Source organism: Leptopilina boulardi, unplaced genomic scaffold (genome assembly GCF_019393585.1).
Source record: "Leptopilina boulardi isolate dan_hultmark-lab unplaced genomic scaffold, ZJU_Lbou_2.1 LbouV2_199, whole genome shotgun sequence".
Lineage (NCBI taxonomy): Eukaryota > Metazoa > Arthropoda > Insecta > Hymenoptera > Figitidae > Leptopilina > Leptopilina boulardi.
In genome coordinates this window covers 11,099-30,485 of record NW_026137750.1, presented here as the reverse complement: position 1 = coordinate 30,485, position 19,387 = coordinate 11,099, and the positions used below count along the sequence as shown (strand labels likewise).

The 19,387-nt window shown below is 23.6% G+C and overlaps 3 protein-coding genes across 3 annotated transcripts; 2 read left to right on the top strand and 1 right to left on the bottom strand.

The window, feature by feature from the left end:
- The first annotated feature begins 1,375 nt into the window (after window positions 1–1,375).
- On the top strand, window positions 1,376–5,040 carry LOC127278203 (uncharacterized). Its single transcript, XM_051299794.1, has 4 exons — window positions 1,376–1,681; window positions 1,877–2,786; window positions 2,864–4,002; window positions 4,898–5,040. Exons 1-3 carry the CDS (start codon window positions 1,553–1,555, stop codon window positions 3,934–3,936), a joined length of 2,112 nt encoding a protein of 703 aa, XP_051155751.1. The 5' UTR covers window positions 1,376–1,552; the 3' UTR covers window positions 3,937–4,002; window positions 4,898–5,040.
- Window positions 4,707–5,964, top strand: LOC127278191 (enkurin). Its single transcript, XM_051299780.1, has 4 exons — window positions 4,707–4,732; window positions 4,898–5,306; window positions 5,449–5,634; window positions 5,785–5,964. The coding sequence occupies exons 1-4, from the start codon at window positions 4,707–4,709 to the stop codon at window positions 5,962–5,964; spliced, it is 801 nt and encodes a 266-aa protein (XP_051155737.1).
- Window positions 5,965–6,117: 153 nt separating this feature from the next.
- Window positions 6,118–7,593, bottom strand: LOC127278204 (uncharacterized). Its single transcript, XM_051299795.1, has 4 exons — window positions 7,409–7,593; window positions 6,708–6,807; window positions 6,467–6,524; window positions 6,118–6,375 (listed from the first exon to the last, which is right to left on the bottom strand). Exons 2-4 carry the CDS (start codon window positions 6,804–6,806, stop codon window positions 6,197–6,199), a joined length of 336 nt encoding a protein of 111 aa, XP_051155752.1. The 5' UTR covers window position 6,807; window positions 7,409–7,593; the 3' UTR covers window positions 6,118–6,196.
- Window positions 7,594–19,387: the final 11,794 nt, after the last annotated feature.

Below are 19,387 nucleotides of genomic sequence, written 5' to 3'. Positions count from 1 at the left end.
ATTAAAGAAGTTGCAAAAAAAAAAAATTTCGTTCATTTGAATATTCAAAACTTTTGGATCATATAAAATGGTGAAAATTTTTATTTTTAACACTTTAAATCATTAAAAGATGAATTTGAGGATAAAGATTAGAAATTTTTTTTTAAATTTTTAAAAGAATATTAAATAGTTTTTATATTTTTATATATATTTCTTAAAATTCCTAAAATGAGTTTAATTAATTAGATGTTCAAATTTATTTGACGATATTTTATAATTTTTTTTTCATTTTAAATTGTATTACTATAATTATGTGTGACGAAAAAAAATATTAAAAATGAATTTTTAACACTCATTGTTCTAGACTTCACAATTATTAAAACATATTTTCGATCATTAAGATTAATATCAATGAATTTGTTAAACCTATTAAACCAATAATGATAAAATTATAACCTACAATTTTGTTAAACTTACCACCTAAATAAAATACACATGATATACTTGCTAAATTGTCTAAACATTTAACCTTTGAATTTAAGACATAATAATAACTTTTCAATAGCAGCAAACTTAAATATGTAAAAATTATTTAAATAATTATTAAATTTCAAAATGTTTAAAACACTTCAAAATTAACCATTGAACATTTGACATATGTATATTTGTTTACGTTTGCAATGCTGAATGTTGTTCATATATACAATTGTGTAGCACGTTTTGCATACTCACAGGGAGATATGTAGAATTTTTAAAATATACTTTATAATACATAAGAAAAGAAAGAATAACAGAAATATAATTAAATAGTAGAAGAATAATAACAGTAATAATAATAATGACATTTTATATTAATACAAATATTATATATTTCATTATAATATAATAAATAGCCATTTTGTATCCTGTAAAGTTCCTGGTTTTGTGGTTTATGGTAACGAGTTTCATTGGTTTCCTCAAATTTGCGCGGGGATTAGCAGCCAATGAACGCAATCATTTTGGAAATACTCGCCCGGTCTTATTTCCACCGCGCAAATTTGAAATATAACCAAAATTGAAAATTATATTTAATTAAATATGTCAAATTAAAATTAATTAATTATATAATTTTGTATCAAAATTTTTAAATATTTACATGTTTAAATTAATAGAAATATTAACGAAATATATTAATATGTTACATTTTGTAATATATACATATTGTATAAACATGTAAATGTTATTTTGTATAAAAAAATTAAGATTTATAATTTTGAAGATGGTAATTCAAATAAGTTTTATATCATTTGACAATTAATTAAGAGAACATTTATAATCGCAGAGCCGGCAAAAGTTTCCTCGTTTCCTGAGAAACATAACCTTAAAATAGTTAAAATTGCTATATATTGACGCGGTTGATACGGTTGATACATCTTCGAATTTTGGTGTAATATTTAATGATTTTCTTCATTCATATTTTATTTATTATAATAATTAACAACTTTCCATAAATTGTGCCTTATTTTTATAACATTTTTTATATATAATAATCATATATTACGATATTGAAAAAACATTGATCAAAACAATAAGTATGGATTTCTTGGAAGGAAAAGAATTGTATAATTGTTCACTTTCGTCATTAGTTACAAGTCCATTTGTCACACAATGGTCTCAAGATAACCACTTATCAATTATTACAGAAAAGGGAATTCATATTTTTGTAAGTAATTTGAAAATTTCCAAAAAAAAGTAAAATCTAACCTATACATTTGTTTACATTAGCGCTTTTTTAAAAATATATGTTTTATACATATATCATATTTAATTTTTACATTAATATATTTTTTAAGTATTTATTTTACTTCTTATTTATCTTATTGTTTTATTTAATTTTTAATAATAAATTCTTTCTTAGGAATTAGTGCCATCGCCAATGACTTATGGATCAAGTGTAAAATTTTCCCGTTCATTCGTTTATCCATCAGATGTATTGCCCACAGATACATTTACATCTCAATTAAATTTAATGTTATGGCAATGGACGAGGCAAGAAATTTATTCTTTTCTTTTAGAAGAAACACTTATTCCACGAATGAATGTCATCACTGATCTTGTACCAAAAGTTCTATTTCTCGCGTGGTCTTCTCAAGGAATGGTACATCCAAGTAAATGTCTTTTGGCAATGATATCATCTGCCGGAGCAGTGGATATTCTTTTAAAAGACGACTGTGAATGGTTTTCAGCGTGTGATATACACTCACATTGGTTGAGAATTGTCACTGAAGAATTTCCCGACAATAATTTTGGAACATTAAAAAGTGAACAATTCAAATATTATATCCGACGTTTGCAAGCAGTTGCAATAACATGGAGTCAATTGTATGAAGAATCATATTCTTATTTTGTCGTCGCTTACAGAAGTTCCGATTTACTTGTATGGAAAATTCCAGCTGTAATTGATCATAGTCGAGAAGTAATTCCAACTGTTGCATTGAGAACAAATTTGAATCTTAATACAAAAATAGATCTCATGGAATGGATAAAAATTGATCGAAATAAATGTTTAATTGTAATGACACTTTTTAATGGTACAATTATTGGTTTAATTGTTGATGATATACAGGGAAATGTAACGTCAAAACAAATTGAAATCTATTCTGAAGAAGATCTTGTGAGAATTTCCAGTATTAAATGTATTTTATTCGCTGAAGGCGAGATACGATTGGTTATTTGTAAAAGTACATTTTTATTCATTATCACAATTGACAGTACAGGAAAAATATTAAATAATATGTATTTTCAAGTTCCTGCTTTTTCTATAACAGGTAAATTTTTTTTTACATATTTCTTTCTTTTATTAATATAAATTTAAATAAAAAATATTTATGTTCATTATTTTTAGGATTTTCAATGATTGATGAAAATCAATTTTTGATTTACAGTCAAGAGGGAAAATTATTCTTGACAAAAATTGAAAACGAAGAAATACAAGGAAGATTAATTAAAACCGATTTACCAAAATCATATTCGCAATATTTGGGCCTCTCACATTCGTACAATAAAGTTTTATTTGCGACTGTCACGAGTCCAAATACAATGTACGATCATCTTGTTGTTCGAGAACCAAGTACTTTTCATATTTTCAGCATTGATGGGGAAAAATTTAATCCTCTTGAAATATTAAAACAAAATAAAACTAATTCATTATTAAATTATTGGGATTGTTTTATGGTTATTGGATTGAAACTTATTAAAAATTTAATAACTGTCAATTCAATTGATAAGATTCCGAAACATTTTGAATCAATTTCTGTCTATGAACTTCGAGTATTAATGTGGCTTTTAGTGTTTGCCGATGTTTATAGAAGAAAAAAATCTCTCATTGATTTTTCAAATGTTTCTGATGAATTATTAGAGATACGTTCATTGATAACGATTTATACGTCATCGTCATATTTAATGGCAATTGGTGGTAAAACACAAAATAGTCATGAACAAAGGCTTTGTACTCGATTTTTAAGAACTTATTTAGAAATTTATATTGCCGGCGAAGAAGAAGAATTGGAAATGCCAGTTAGTCAATGTGCCGATCGAGCATTAAAATTTACATGTAAAGTAGAAGTTTCTGGATCGGAAGTTTGTAATTTATGTAAAAATGTAATTGTTGATCTTCCATGGAAAACGGAAAAATGTCCCACTGGACATAAATTGCCAAGATGTGCTATTACATTTTTACAAATCACATCAGTTAGATATCGATCGTGTCCAATTTGTAAACAAATTTTTCATTCTTCTCTTGATGATGAATATCCCGAGGGACCAAAATGTCTATTTTGTGATATACCAGTATTACATGATTCACGAGTTTTTGGTTCAGTTGATCGAGATAGAACCAATTTTTCAAAGCGATTATCAACACGACTTAAAAATGCTGAACAAGATGAAGGTGGTGACGACGAACCCGACGATATTTAAGGAACAAGTGGATATCAATATGCAGACGTGGCGAAATTTTCATTTCTACAGCAGGAATTTTAAAAGGCATTTGAATTTATTAAAATTTTTATAAATAAATTTTCAAAATATTAAATATATATATTTATTAAATTTTTCAAAGGATAGGAAATTTAAATTTTATTATATAATTCAAATAGTTGAAAAAAATTTAATTTTTTAACATCCATCATTTAAAAATATAATTATTATAAAATACAATTATTTTAACTATTTGTAAATTCTTTGTTTTCAAAAAGAAAAACAAAAAAATCTAAAATTTATTAAAATTAATTTAATTTTAATTTTAAATTCTCAAACATTTGACACTTGAATATATTTTAAAATGAAAGATAAACATAAACGTCAAATAATTAATAATTAAGTTATTAATTTATTTATATAGTTATTTAAATTAAAATTTATTAAATTAGAAATTTTTTTTTTATTAAATCATGAGGTCGGGTCTCTGTGACAATAATTTTATTGAAGTTTCTTTCACATTATTGAACAAACGTTAATAACTGTTGCCTAGAAACAAAAGCAACATGGAATAATATCAAAATGAAATTCAATAAATATTCGCAGTGTGACATTTGAGAAGTATTTTTTACAAAAAGAGAATACTTTTTCCTTTTTTATCATTCTTATAAAATATTTTTCAAAAAAAAAAAAAAAAAAAAGTGAAAAAGAAAATTGTTTTCGCGTTTAATAAAGGAAAAAATGAGATTGTAATTAAAAAAAATTAAATTATGTCCAACTCTGAAGATATAAGGGGGTTAATTTCCAAACCCAAGGAAATTGTTTTAAAAAATGAAAGGTTCAATATTAAATATTTTGAAAAAATAAATAACAATTAGTCTTAAAATATAATTTTTATCAATTTTTTATATTTGAAATAAACTAAAATTATTTAATTTAATTGTTAATTTTTTTTTCACAGATATAAATCGAAACACGGTAAGAGAATTCGAACTGAAGTGAAAAGCGCTAAACACGCTCATCGAACATTTGGTTTACCAAGTGTTCATTTGAATTCTCCTTCGGAATTTTTGAAAAAAAAGAGTCGTCTTTTGCCAGAAAAACATGTGGCTCACGTTCATTATCATCGACCAGAATATCAACACAAACTTCCAGAATGGAAACCACTTAAATTATCAAGAAAATCTGATCTTGACGATCTTCCCAAGGATTCAACAATTGTGGGACGAATCAATTTTAGAAAAGAAAATATTTTAAAAGTGAAAAAATCTCAACCACCAGAACCAGTGCCAAGAACTGTTGATTCGAGATTTGGTGATGCGCAAGATTTAAGGACTTGTGGCTTAATGCCAATATACGTAAAAAAGAAGGTAATTTGTAAAAAAAAATTAAATTTAATACATTATATTTTTCTCTTCTATTTTATAGTTTTTTTATTTCTATTCGTTGAGTAATAAAAAAATAATAAAAAATTCATTAATAATTAATTTTCATTTTTTATAATTCTGATAGTATTTTGGCAAAAAGCCTCCGAAACCAAAGAAGGCTCCAAAAGTGAAACAAGTACGAGAATTAAAACGAAAAACAGATTTAAAAGAAGCCGAAAATATTGGTTCGGAAAATGAGAGAAACATTTCGAAACTAAATCAACCTCCAGGTCGTTATGTTACTGAAGAAGAAAGAGCAGAATTGCTTCATGTAAGTAAATATTAGAATTTAAAAATTTAAATAATTGAATACTGCAAAAAAATTTTTTTTTTAATTTTAACAAATAATTTCAATGAAAAGCTGTTAAATAATTAAATTCTGAAAAAAAATTGAAATAATCATCAATGTCTTAATGAATAGGGCATGAAAAAAAATTGGGAAGAAATGATGAATCAATTTCAGCGTTTACCATTTTTAATTGACACTCCACCAAAGGTGAAAAGGAAACTAAAATTGGAAAATAATTTAAAACAACTCGAAAAAGACATTGAATTCATCGAACGTCATCCCTATATTTATGTTTGTGATGATGAAGAATAATTTCTAATGCTTCATTTTAAAATAAGGTAATGAAAAATGGCATTTATGAGTAATTTTTAAATTTATATCGAAAAATAAATTTGGAATTTTAACAAAACAGATTTTAATATATTATTTTAACAATATTGAATATAAAAAATAATATAAATCGTGTTAATTTTATATATATATTACGTATATTTTTCTTTCTTTTTTACAAAAATTTTGTTTTCACGAGTTAAAATTGCAAAAATCAATTATCATAATCTCGATAATCATCGGAAATGCAACTTGAAATAGGTGAACAAGGCGCGCGAAAACATTGTACTTGTTGTAATTGACATGTTTCACCTCCACGACATTGTGGATTGCAATTCAATGCACCATTTCCTGCTCCAATTTTTTCAAAATCAATAAGACAAGATTCATGTTCTGAAACATTATTAAATACAATTCATTGTTTAAATTTACCAAAGTTTCAATGAAATAATTAATTTATAACATTTTATTTTTAATTACTTACTTTCAACACATTTATCATTGTAGCAACATCCGGTACAACATTCTGTGCTTCTAATGCACTGCAATAAAAAATTCACGCCAATTAAATTTAATTAAAAAATATTTAATAGTAATAATAATTACTATTAATAAAAATTTTAATGTGTTAATTCATTCATTAATAATAATTAATTAATTAAAAATTTAGTTGGAAAAAAGTAGGTAGAGAAAAAGTACTAAATTTATAAATATTAAAAACTTACATTTTTACTGGATTTAATACATTTTGTTGTTGCTGCTTTTGAAGGAATAATCATAATTGTTAAAACTAAACATAAAATCAAAGGAATCCAGGATCTCATTCTGAAAATATTATTTAATCAGTGAATGTTGTATTTATTTTTATTATTATTTATTCATTCTTATTAATTTTATTTTTTTTTTCATAACTTCCGATTAACATAAAATAATCTAAAGATATAAAATTTTATACTAGAATAAATAAATTAACATAAAATATTAAATATTAATGAAAAATGATTTCAAGTAAAATTTTTTAATTTTTAAATTATTAATTAATATTTAGTTTTGTGTGTAAATTTTATTCTTTTTTCTTATGAAATATTTTTTCATATAAATCTAAAGTTATTAATAAATAATAAATACCTTTAATTTTCATTTGAAAAAAAAACATTTTATTAAAATAATTTAATTTTATCAATCTTTAAAATTATAGTTATTAAAAATTATTATAAAAATTTTATTACAATTTTTTTTTATAAAATTAAAAGCATAAAAAAAATTAATTATTTTTTAATATAAAATAATAATAAACAATAATAAAAATGATAATAAAAATGTAGCATCAGTTTCTATTATCTAGTCATTTTTGAAGATAAAAATAAAATTATAAAATCAAAAAAAAAAAAATATTAATAATGCATTTTATTTTTGCAATACATACATGATTTTTATTTGTAAACAATGTTAAACTTGAAGCGAATGATCACAAACAGTAACACAAGTTATAAAGTTGTAAACACCTGAATGGGAACTGGCAGCCTTCAGTCTTGTTTCCCACATAATATGCGCAATATATTCTTGTCTTTCGTCACACGGTTCACTTTCATTCGCAAATTACTATGGAACTTTATATCCGATTATGGATAAAATCCTACTAATGATCTACTTGGATTATTCTTAGAAATAAATAATATAAAAATATAATGAAATTTGACTAAAATCAATAAAAATTTAAACAATAAAACCATAATAGAAAATAAGTAAAGAAATAATATTTTTTTTTTTTTTTAAATAAATTTCATAAAACAGAGTTGTATATTCTAATATAGTGTCGATGAAGGACATTTTTTTATAATGTATATAACCATGATGTATTTATTACATAATGTATATTTTTAAATTAGAATTAAAATTTAAAGAAAAAAGGTACAAAAAATAATTTTTATTTTAAACAACAAATAAAGGGTAAATTATTTTTTATTGTTTTCTAATGACAAAAAAAAATTAATGTAAAGTAATATAGTAAAACTAATTTTGAGTGATTCATTTTATATTTATCAAGAATTCTTTTGTACTTCAAACCACGTATATTGTGACCATGACGATTTCCGGATTTTGAAATAATGCAAAAAAATCCATTATACAAAAATTAAGTTAAATTTAAGTTGTGCAAAAAGTTTTTCGAAACGAAAAAAGAAATAAACAAATATAAATCAAAAATATTAATATAAGATTGTACATACATATAAAAATACAATTTTCATATAAAATTGAAAAAAATTTTTCTGATATTATTAATTTTTATAAAAACATTGAAATTTATTTTTGAAAAATATTCTTCAAAAAATTCATGTGAAAAGCTACGGAAAATTAATTAATAATAATAAAAAATGTAGTAATAATTAATATTAATTATTAATAATTAGAAATAATTAGAAATATAATAAAATAACAGAAGCAAAATGTCATATTTAGCACAAAGATCAAGGAACGCATTATAAAGACGTGTGTATTATGAATTGAGCGAGTTAAGCACAATATTGTGGAAAAAAAAAATGCTGCGATGCACTTGTTGCTTTTCTCAAAGAGATTATCGTGTTAAATGGAGAAATATTTCTTTTATGATAAAGCACTGAGAAACAATTCTTACAAATATAATAATACATATATGAATCTTAAATTCGAAAGAACAATTTCAATTAAAGATGAATCATTAAAAGTTATCTTTTAATTAGAATATTCTCATAAATAAAGAAAAAAAAATCGTCTTTTTTTTAGATGAATATTGAAAAATTAAAAATAAAGTGTAAAATTAATTTTTCAATGGAATATTCTTCTCATTCTTTTTCGGTGTATTATTGAATTTTTTTGTGTGTTAAAAACAGTTTAAGTAGGATTATTTTAATTTTAATTAGACAAAAAAAATTTTAATTTTAATGTCAGTAATAAAATTATATGTTTTCGTCAGATTGACGATTTCAAATTGTGGTTTTATTAAATTTCAATAATTTTGCCTTATTAAAATTTAAAACTGACTTTTACTACTAAAAATGTCTTACTACTGATACTAAAATTAATATAATGAAACGCCTTGTCTGACTATAATTCGATTTTTCTACTAACAGATAAAAAATAATTTGTGAATGATATTTTCTACTGTTGTAAAAAAAATTAGAAGAATTTGAAATGATTTGTCGAATTAAAATATTCTTTTACTACTTATACTAAAAGAAAATTAATTTAATAATAAATATAAATAATTTTATTTTATTTAATAATTTAATAAAATATTTGAAGAATTTGAAAATATATTTATCTGATTAATTTTTACTACGATTATACCAAAATTTAATAAACTCAGCATAATTTATATTCTGTCTGACTAAAACTGACTTTTACTACTGTTACTAATGTTATAAGAATTTTAATGTTTCTAATGGAATTAAAGTGATATTTTTAGTAAATAAAATTTATACCGTTTTTTTATTTGACAAATATACTATCTTTTACTATATACTAATTCTACAATTTTTTTATACTATAAATTGTCAAAAAAATCTATAAGTTTTTTTTTTTAATACTGGCATTAAATTTTCAAGAATTTTGGATAAATTTTGTTTGACTGTAACTACTGATATCATAATAGGAAGAATTTTAAAAGTTTCATTACCGCTGATATTAAATGTTTATGTAGTTTTCTACATTATCAATTGTAGTGAATTAGATTTACTGTTTCTATTTAGTTATTACCAAGAGAGCACATTTAAATGTTGTAAAAAAATTTTCTAATTAACATTTTTTTTTTATATTTTTCTCCAATAGAATTAAGCTTATAGCTAATAATTAAAATAATTAATTAATTACAGAAATAATTGGTAGTATTTTTTTTTGTTTTCTTATTAAACAAAAAAAAAAAAATGTTACAGTATTGCGTTGATGTAAATTTGGTTGTCTATACTTAGGCGTTACTACATTTTAATTTTAATTTCTAAGGCATTTTAAATAATTTTAAAATAAAAAATTAATTTTAAATAAAATTAATTTGAATTAATAGTTTCAAACGAAAATGAATTTTACAAATAATTATTTAAAATTTTTATTTGAAAATAGTATTGTTTTAATTATTATTATTTATTATAATTCTCATTAATTTACATATTTCTTATAAAATATTTAAAATAATATTTTTTTAAGAGAGATTTTTTGACTTTGAATAGTAAAAAGAATTTAATAATCAACACTTTGGGAATTTTATATTGAAAGAACTATAAAATTATCTTATAATTATAAAGTTCCAATTTTATACATAAGAGACAGAAAAGAAAAAAAATATAGTCAAGAAAGAATAATAATAATTATAAAGAAAGGAAAAAAAAATTACCACCTTCAAAATATGGCAAAGATGCGTCAAATGCGCCCGGAAACGGAAGCTGCCGGTTGGCAACGCCATATTTTTAAACCATAGTCTCTCACCTCTGAGATTGTATCAAAATATACCAATCCTTGCTGAACTTTCACCGTTCATCCGGGAGTCTTCCCACGATCTCGTCTTCTTGCGCTATAGTTTGTAACAAGTGTGTCTAACTAAAACTATTTATGAATTTTTTTAATTAATAATAGAAATCTATATATAGATATCTTTAAAGATTACATTTTCTCTTAAATAATTCAATTAACATTTTATTTCCATAAATTATTATTATTTTTTTTTTAATTTATAGAACAAACAAAAAATTTAAACAAATATTTAATTGAGTTATAGATATTCACTAAAAAGAAATATATATATATGTATATAGGTATATATATATATTTTTTTTTTTATAAATTTTACTTCTATAAATTTTACTACACTGAAAAAAATTTATTTAATTCAAACAATTGGTTATACTTGACTATTGAATAAATATTTATTTGTGTATTAAAAAATTATTTCTCAATTAAATGGTAATTGTTTCAAATACAAAAATTATTTGTTCAAATATAGTTTGTTTAATTCAAATAAAAATTATTTGGTTCAAGTAAATATTTATTTCATTTAAATAAATTTTTATTTGATTTAAATAAAAAATTTTATTTACGTCAAATAAATATAGTCTAGTTGGCTGTGAGACAAATTTACGTTTATTTAACTCAAATATATTATATTTGGTTCAAATAAAACATTTCTCTGGGTGTAAATTTTTTAATTAGTGAGAAATCATTTACTAAATTTAAAATTAGTGAAAAATTCTACTCATTTTTAGTCATTTTTCTCTAAAACCTTTAGTAAAAAAAATATATTACTGAATATTTTACTAAAAATTAGTTATTTTAGAGAGCATTTATGGTCCATATGAACCTCGGTATCTGGTTTTATAAATAATAAATTACAATAATAAAAAATAAAATTAAACAAACACACTAGTCTGTATGTGTAAAAATGTTCTCTTCTTCTTGAGAAAAAAAAAATACTTGAATTATTTTAAGCTCGTGCAAGCAAAAATACGTTGGAATGAAAAATATGACAATTTTTTACTTAATTTAGAGAAGTGCTTTCACTGATGAGCCAGAGTCTCTAAACATCTTTTCTCTCATATCTTATTTCCTGTTCGATCAAAATAACTGCAACTTTTTATGCGACCTCTTCTTATGCATGTCTATAGCGCGGGATATTTTCTCTCTTGAGATTGTGTTGATCTTGCAGTACCATCATCAGAAAAATGCGTAATCCATACTTTGTATCTATATATATACAAATATGGTATAATAGTTATTATCGCTATGTTCAATAATTTATTTATCATTTATAATAATAATAATTTTATTTTCATTGTATACCTTTTCAGGCCTTTACAATTTCCTTAATCTACATAATTATAAACATTCTTAAAAAGTAAACTTTACAACATATTTATTTATCATTTATATTTATTATATACACATATTAACCTCTTCGATCAGATTCATATATATATATATAAAATCTTTGGAGACAAATTGGTCCATATGATATAATGTTGGGTAAAAATGCAAAATACAGGAATATTTCTCAGTTTCGTCACGTTTTCATATATATGAGGCATTTCATATATGAGAATACGGGGTCATGTGTCGGATTTTTCTCAAAATTCGGTAAATTGTAGTGATTAGCATTATTTTTTGTTTTCGAGATATTAATTAATTAACTAACAAAAGTTAATAAAAAATAAAATATTTTACGAACAAAAAAAATTAGAGTAATTTTAAAAACACCATTAGAATGCTTATCAAAATCCGCATCCAACGAGCCCTATATGAACTATTTTGGATAAATTGGTGTTAAATTAATAATTAATAATAAAAATTATTTAAATAATTAATAACATTTAAGGAAATGAAGATAAACCGTCAATTCAGTCTTTTTCTAAATAACATTTTATAATTAATTTTTGATTCTTGCGGTAATACTTAATATTCTTTTTTTAACACAGAATTAAATGGTCTTCCAAATAAAAAAAGAATTGACGATTTATCTTCATTTCTTCAAATGTTATTAATTATTTAAATAATTTTTATTATTAATTATTAATTTAACACCCGTTTATTAGAAATAGTTAAATAGTTAATAAATTTAGAATACGATCAGTTATCCCAGCTGCAGTTTGATCTGTAACTTTGACTAATCCCAAAATACTTTCAGTAATATTTAAATTACTGAATATGTCGCGTTTATATTTTTTTCCATTTCTACGTATCCAATTACTATATGCTCAGTTGGTCAACTTTTGTAATGTCCTGAGTTGTATTCATTCTAATTGATAACACAGGTTTACAAATTTCAAAATTTTTTTTTGTCACTCCAAGAAAACATTTTTTTTTCGATTAATATGTGTTTTTTGAGTAAGAAAATCATATTTTACATTTTTTTCCCTCGTGCAATTTTTTTGTAACAGCAAATTATGCATTTTCCAGGTGTGACGTCACTTAAAGCAGTTAATCCAAATGTAAAAAATAAATCACCATTTGAATGATAATTAAATTACCTCTCAAACCATTGGTCAACCAATAAAATCCATTCAAAATTGTCAGAGTTACAGTCGATCAAAGTTCAAATTAATGATTTTTACACGGAGAGAAATAGATGGTACGGGGTACTATCTAGATAGTATCAGGTATCATATTTGATCTTACATATACGGACAGGAATCTAGATTGTACGGGATACTATACATATTGTACGGAGTACCATCTTGATTGTAAAGTGGGTACCATAACCTCACTTTTTTATTATCTAGATGGTAAGACCATAATTTCTTACCATCTATTTCTCTCCGTATATATTTTCAAGTGATTTCGATCTATATCAGTTTTGTATAAACCTAAGTTAAGCGAAGCTCACCAAAATGAGTAGTCGGGGTCGCTGATTACGAATTCGAGGTCAGTTTTTCAAAATTCAAAATGGCGGATCCAATATGGCGGACAAAATTTTAGTAATTAGAGATAAGTACACCAAAATGAGTACTCGGGGGTTTTCGTGGTCGCTGATTACGAATCTGAGGTCAGTTTTTCAAAACCAATGGTAATTTAATTATCATTCAAATGGTAATTTATTTTTTACATTTGGTTTCTCTACCGGTGACTTTAAGTGACGTCACTCTTGGAAAATGAATAATTTGCTGTTACAAAAAAATTGCACGAGGGAAAAAAAAATTAAAATATGATTTTCTTACTCAAAAAAAAAACACATATTAATCGAAAAAAAAGGTTTTGTTCGAGTGACAAAAAAAAATTTGAAATTTGTAAACCTGTGTGAGTATGAACAATCAAGAATTTTATTAATCAAGCTAGATTGCAATGCAGTCCCAAGAAGCACGTAATATAACCTCAATATCAAGGTAATATTACATGTAAGATTCGTCATATAACGTTGTAATATTACAGTAATCTTACAGTGATCTTAAAATGTCCGCCTCAAGGTAATATTACCGGTAATGTTACTGTAATATTACGCGCTAATATTAAGGTAATATTACAGTAATATTGCAGTAATATTATACCGTAATATTAAGGTAATATTACAAGAGAATATTACAGTAATATTATGGGAACATTTCTTTACGAAAAAAATCTACCCATCCAGGGAATCGAACCCCGAACTCAAAGCACACGAGTCCAGAGTTTTACCAACAAGCCAAATTGACTTATAATATATTTACGTTTTTTATGCTTTATGAATAACTCAAATCAGTCTGTAATATTACTGTAATATTACTGTAATATTACCGTTAATATTACAGTAATATTCCCGGTAATATTACCTTGAGGCGGACATTTTAAGATCACTGTAAGATTACTGTAATATTACAGCGTTATATTACGATTCTCACGTGTAATATTACCTTGATATTGAGGATATATTACGTGCTTCTTGGGCAGTGATTAAAGGCCGAAGCAGAATAGATTCTTAACCCGCGTGCAAACTCATATTTATAAAAAAGGTCCAACTTTTGTGCTCACCATGTGGTGGCGCCAGTGTAGAAAAATGTATCTAATCAACGTAAGGGCCCACGCAAAATCTAATCGAGAAATTTATTTATGTTACCGGAGCATGATGAAAAGAGGAAAAATATATTATGTATCCTCTTCTATCCTATGTTTCACGTTCGCAGAGATTTGTCATGATCTATGAAATTGGTTATTTCCAAACTTACAAAGTCGGCCACGGTCCCCCTAGCCAATCTGGCCCCCCGCGACCGAGGGAGTTTGCGGTAGTGTAGCTACGCCACTGATTCTCGATCTTCTGAACAGAATGTGAAAGTCGCTGGTCACCTGGTCATTCTTATTATATGTATATACAATCTATAGACATATATATATATATATATATATATATATATATATATATATATATATATATATTCGATATGCATTCATATATAGCATATAATCTGGCAATGATATATTTCTAAAATGTATTTTATATTCTAATGTGCATTCACACACGTACATCACTTTCTGAGAAAAGAAAATAAAAAAGAAAAAAATATTCTCGATTGTCTGCAATAAACATATATTTTATAAATATATGTATGTAATTTTCTCCATATGGTGTTACATACGAGAAATTATTATTTTAAAGTCAAACAACGGCGCTTGAATTTTTTTTTCTCTTTTTAAGTTCTTTAAATTTGTATATTGTAAAGAAATTTTTTATGACAGTTAATATTACATCATGTTATAATCGATTCTAATTGTTTACAAAGAAAAAGAAAAGCGAATAATCTCGCAGCATCCCCATATATATATTACAAAATTAGAAAGTTCTTTTCTTCTCATCTCAATAATAAAATATTGTTAGTTTATAAATTTAATAATTTTATTATTACTTTTTATTTTATTTCCAATAATAATAATAATAATAATAATAATAATAATAATAATAATAATAATAATAATAAAAATAATAATAATAATAATAATAATAATAATAATAATAATAATAATTTTAATTAATAATATTTGTAAAATGAAAAATATTTTTTTTATTTACTAATTTTAATAAAATATATTTAAATATAAATTTTAATGAAATATAGAATAAAATTATTTTATAAAAAAAATTTTTTATAAATATCCATCAGAATTCTTAATTTTACGTTTTATGTTAATTTTAACTTTTTAGAACATTTATACCATATATGTATATTAATATATAGGAAATATATTTGCCGAAGAAAGTTCTGTGTGTGTTCCATATATAAATTTTTTTTTTTTCTAAACACACTGAATTAAAAAGGATTATTATGGTTGTATATCGAAATTTTTTATACGTATTTTGTAGATTTAAACATTTCCAAGCAGGATAATTAATATGTTAATGATTTTAAGTTCACTGTTATAGTTGAAAGTGGTATAACTGAGCTAATCCGTAAAATTATATATACGTATATATGTATATATGTATTACTTTCTTGCAAGAGAATTCCTTGTTTTACTTTTTTGCAGCAATATAAGAGAACATTTTACAGAATCGTAAAATGAGCGCAATTAACACGTATACATATATATTTATATACATATATGTACCATAGGAAACATTTGAGATGAAATTGTAACATTTTACAAAATATTACGAGAAAATAATTAAATTTGAAGATGGGTTTCAAAGTTTTTAACGAAATAAGATTGTGCAATATATACATATATATGTAAATATAATAATGTTAAATTTAAAATAATATCCCCTATGTATATTCGCGTGTTTCATATGATGAGCAAAAAATGAAAGTACAAACTAGTATCAAAATTGAAAAATAAAAATAATTGCAATATATTATTAAAATTTTTGAATTAAAAAAAAATTACGGAGATTTTTTGGAACATTAAATAAAATTTCTTTGATTTAAAAAAATATTTATTTGATATAAATAAACGTTTGGTTTATTCAAAATAAATTTTTCCAATGAAAAAAGAAATTACTCTTTAAATTTTAATTAGTATAAGAATTCGTTTACTAATTTAAATTAGTAAAAATTTCTATAATACTAATATTATTTCTAAATCAAATAGTAATATTTTACTGAAAATTAGTGAAAAATTCTATAAAAAAATTTTTCTATTTTAATAATTTAGTAAAAATATTTTATATTTATAAAATAATTTTGCAATAGTTTTTTACGCTTAGAGAAAAATTTTATTTAAACCGCAAATATACCATTTTTTGGTCTTATAATACGATTTTTTGATTACATCTAAAAAAAATTTGTTTGATTAAAACAAATATTTATTGTCATAAAAAATCGTTTGGTTTATTTTAATAGATTTTTTGAATAAAAAAAGAATTTGACTTAACCAAACAAACTTTTGGTTAACTTTACACTTAGAGAAAAAGATTTGTTTTTCTAATAAATATTTATTTGATGCGTAAATAAACGTTTCGTTAATTTTAATAAATTTTTTGAACGAAGAAAGAATTTTATTGAGGCAAACGCATGAAAAATGAAAAAAAAAATGAAAACCAAAATTTGGTTGTTTCCAACAAACTATTTGTCTGTGTGTATAGCAGTACATTCATTTGGTTCATTTAACAAAAATTTGGTTGTTTTTTTCCAATTTTTTTTCAAGTGTTAAAACTTAAAATTCTCAAAAATTTGAAATACAATATCGAAAATTTCAATTTCTGTCTAAATTGGAATATAAAGAGAAATGAAAAATCGTTTTGAAGGTGTAAATTTTTTGACGTTGATTATTATTTACTTCATTATAATATATGTAAACAGTGTAACTGCAATATCGAAAAAGATTTAGTTTTGAAAAAATACATTTAAATGTCGGTAATTCTTTCAATTACGTCAAAGTTAAGTAAATTGTAACAATGGGCCAATGCCTAGGCGAAATGTAAAGATCGTAAAGCCGTAACTGTTAGTTACCAACAGTGGGAGGATTCTCATAATTTCTCTTCCGAGGTTACGAGATTCATGAAACGAAAGGAAAAGCCAGAACTCGTTTTCACGGTTTGACTCCTGCAGAACGCATTCTTATTCCTCACTGTTATTAATTAATTCCTTTTTTTATTTTTTTTTTTCAAAAATTTAAATTAAAATTAATTTTTCAAATTAAATTTAAATTATGCTAAATTAAATAGAAATAAAAATTGCAATTTATTTTTAATATATTAATATAAATTCATTTATATATATTAATATATTTTTTTATTTAATGGGGCTGTTCACAAAATACGTAACGCATTTTTTTTAAATTTCAACCCCCCCACCCTTAGTTACATACATTACCGCCTTCTTTTGGCTGTCCGTAAAAAATAGCTTGACCCCCCCCCACTCCAGGAAGCGTTATGTATTTTGTGAACAGCCCCATTGGCAAAAAATAAGAATGACCCTTTTGTTCAGTAAGTATACTGATAGAGAGAAGAACAAAAAAACATATTAAATTACACTTTTTAAAAAAAAATTATGCAATTCTATTTTTAATAAAATCAAAAAAAATTATGTCAAATTTAACAATACTATAATTTGCTCAATATAGTGAAAAATTAATAATTAAAATAAAGGTACAAAAAGAATTAGTTTTGTACATAAATATTAATTTTTTTCGATTCATTTTTCATATAAATAAAAAATTTTATTAATAAATTAATTACTGGCAATTATTAAAAAAGAAGTAATAAAATTTATGATTAATTTTAATTTAAAAAATCAAATAAAGCAAAAAAATGTTTATGTTCAGTTTTTTATTTATAATTTGAGGAGAAACATAATAAGAATAAGAATAGAATCTAGGACATCTCGCAGAGTGTTGAGTTACGCTGACAATATAATATGTGTTACATAAGAGTACAAACTTAATTTTTCAACATGCGTATATACATTTTTAATATGTGATATTACTAAACAAACTAAAATACACTATATTCTGTTAAAAAAATAATAATAAAAAAAAGCGAGAGAGAGAGAGAGAGAGAGAGAGAGAGAGAGAGAGAGAGAGAGAGAGAGAGAGAGAGAGAATTGAAGATAATGACATAAAAATAATTTCGCGCTTTATGCTCGAAGAAAGAAAGGCGTTAGTTTTAACAATTATTTAGCACCTGCCATGCCGTCAGCAGGCAAACTTGAACAATTATTATTGTACGAAATTGTCTATTTTTCAAAACCAATTAAATCAAGGTATGGGAGAATAAAAGAGGAATTTTCCTTTTAATAATATAATAATATTTCACACAATAAAAATTTATTTCCCTCCAATAATTTAATGGAAACAAAAATTTAATTTTATTATTATCAAATAAATTTTATAAACTACTTAATTTTATTTATTATTAATTAAAGGAAAGGAATTTATCATTAGGCAATAATATATTAATTAAAGTTAGAAGTTAAAACTTTAATTCCTAACTTCTTTTAACTTTAATTTTATTTATTATTGTTATAATAATTAATAATAAAGTACAAGGCATTTTTTTGTCTGTTCAAGCTCCTGTGCAAATATAAAGTGCTTTAAAATTTTCTCCATAGTCATTCTAGATGTCTTTTCGGTCGATGATAAAAGATTTGGGGTCAAAATTGAGGATTTGGCAGTTTAAAGCTGTCAAAATTGCAAAAAACAGTAAAAATTATCATTTTTTTGGTCTGTTCGCGGTTCAGAGTACAGACAAACTACACAATTAAAGTCGGTTCAGCTTTTCCAGACGCATTTTTTTTCGCTGATTATAAATATAAGGTCAAAATTTATAATTCGTCACTTTAAATCTCTCAAAAATTGCAAAAAACGGTAAAAATTGTCTGTATAAGAATAATTAAATTTTTTGTGTCAATTTTTTTCTACACTTTTCGGTGTATTTTGTGCAAGAATATGCAATAAAATCATCTGCCTAGGAGAAATTGAATTTTTTTGGTAAGCTTTTTATGATTTTGGATGCGTTTTTGGTCATAAAAAGGTTCTTCCT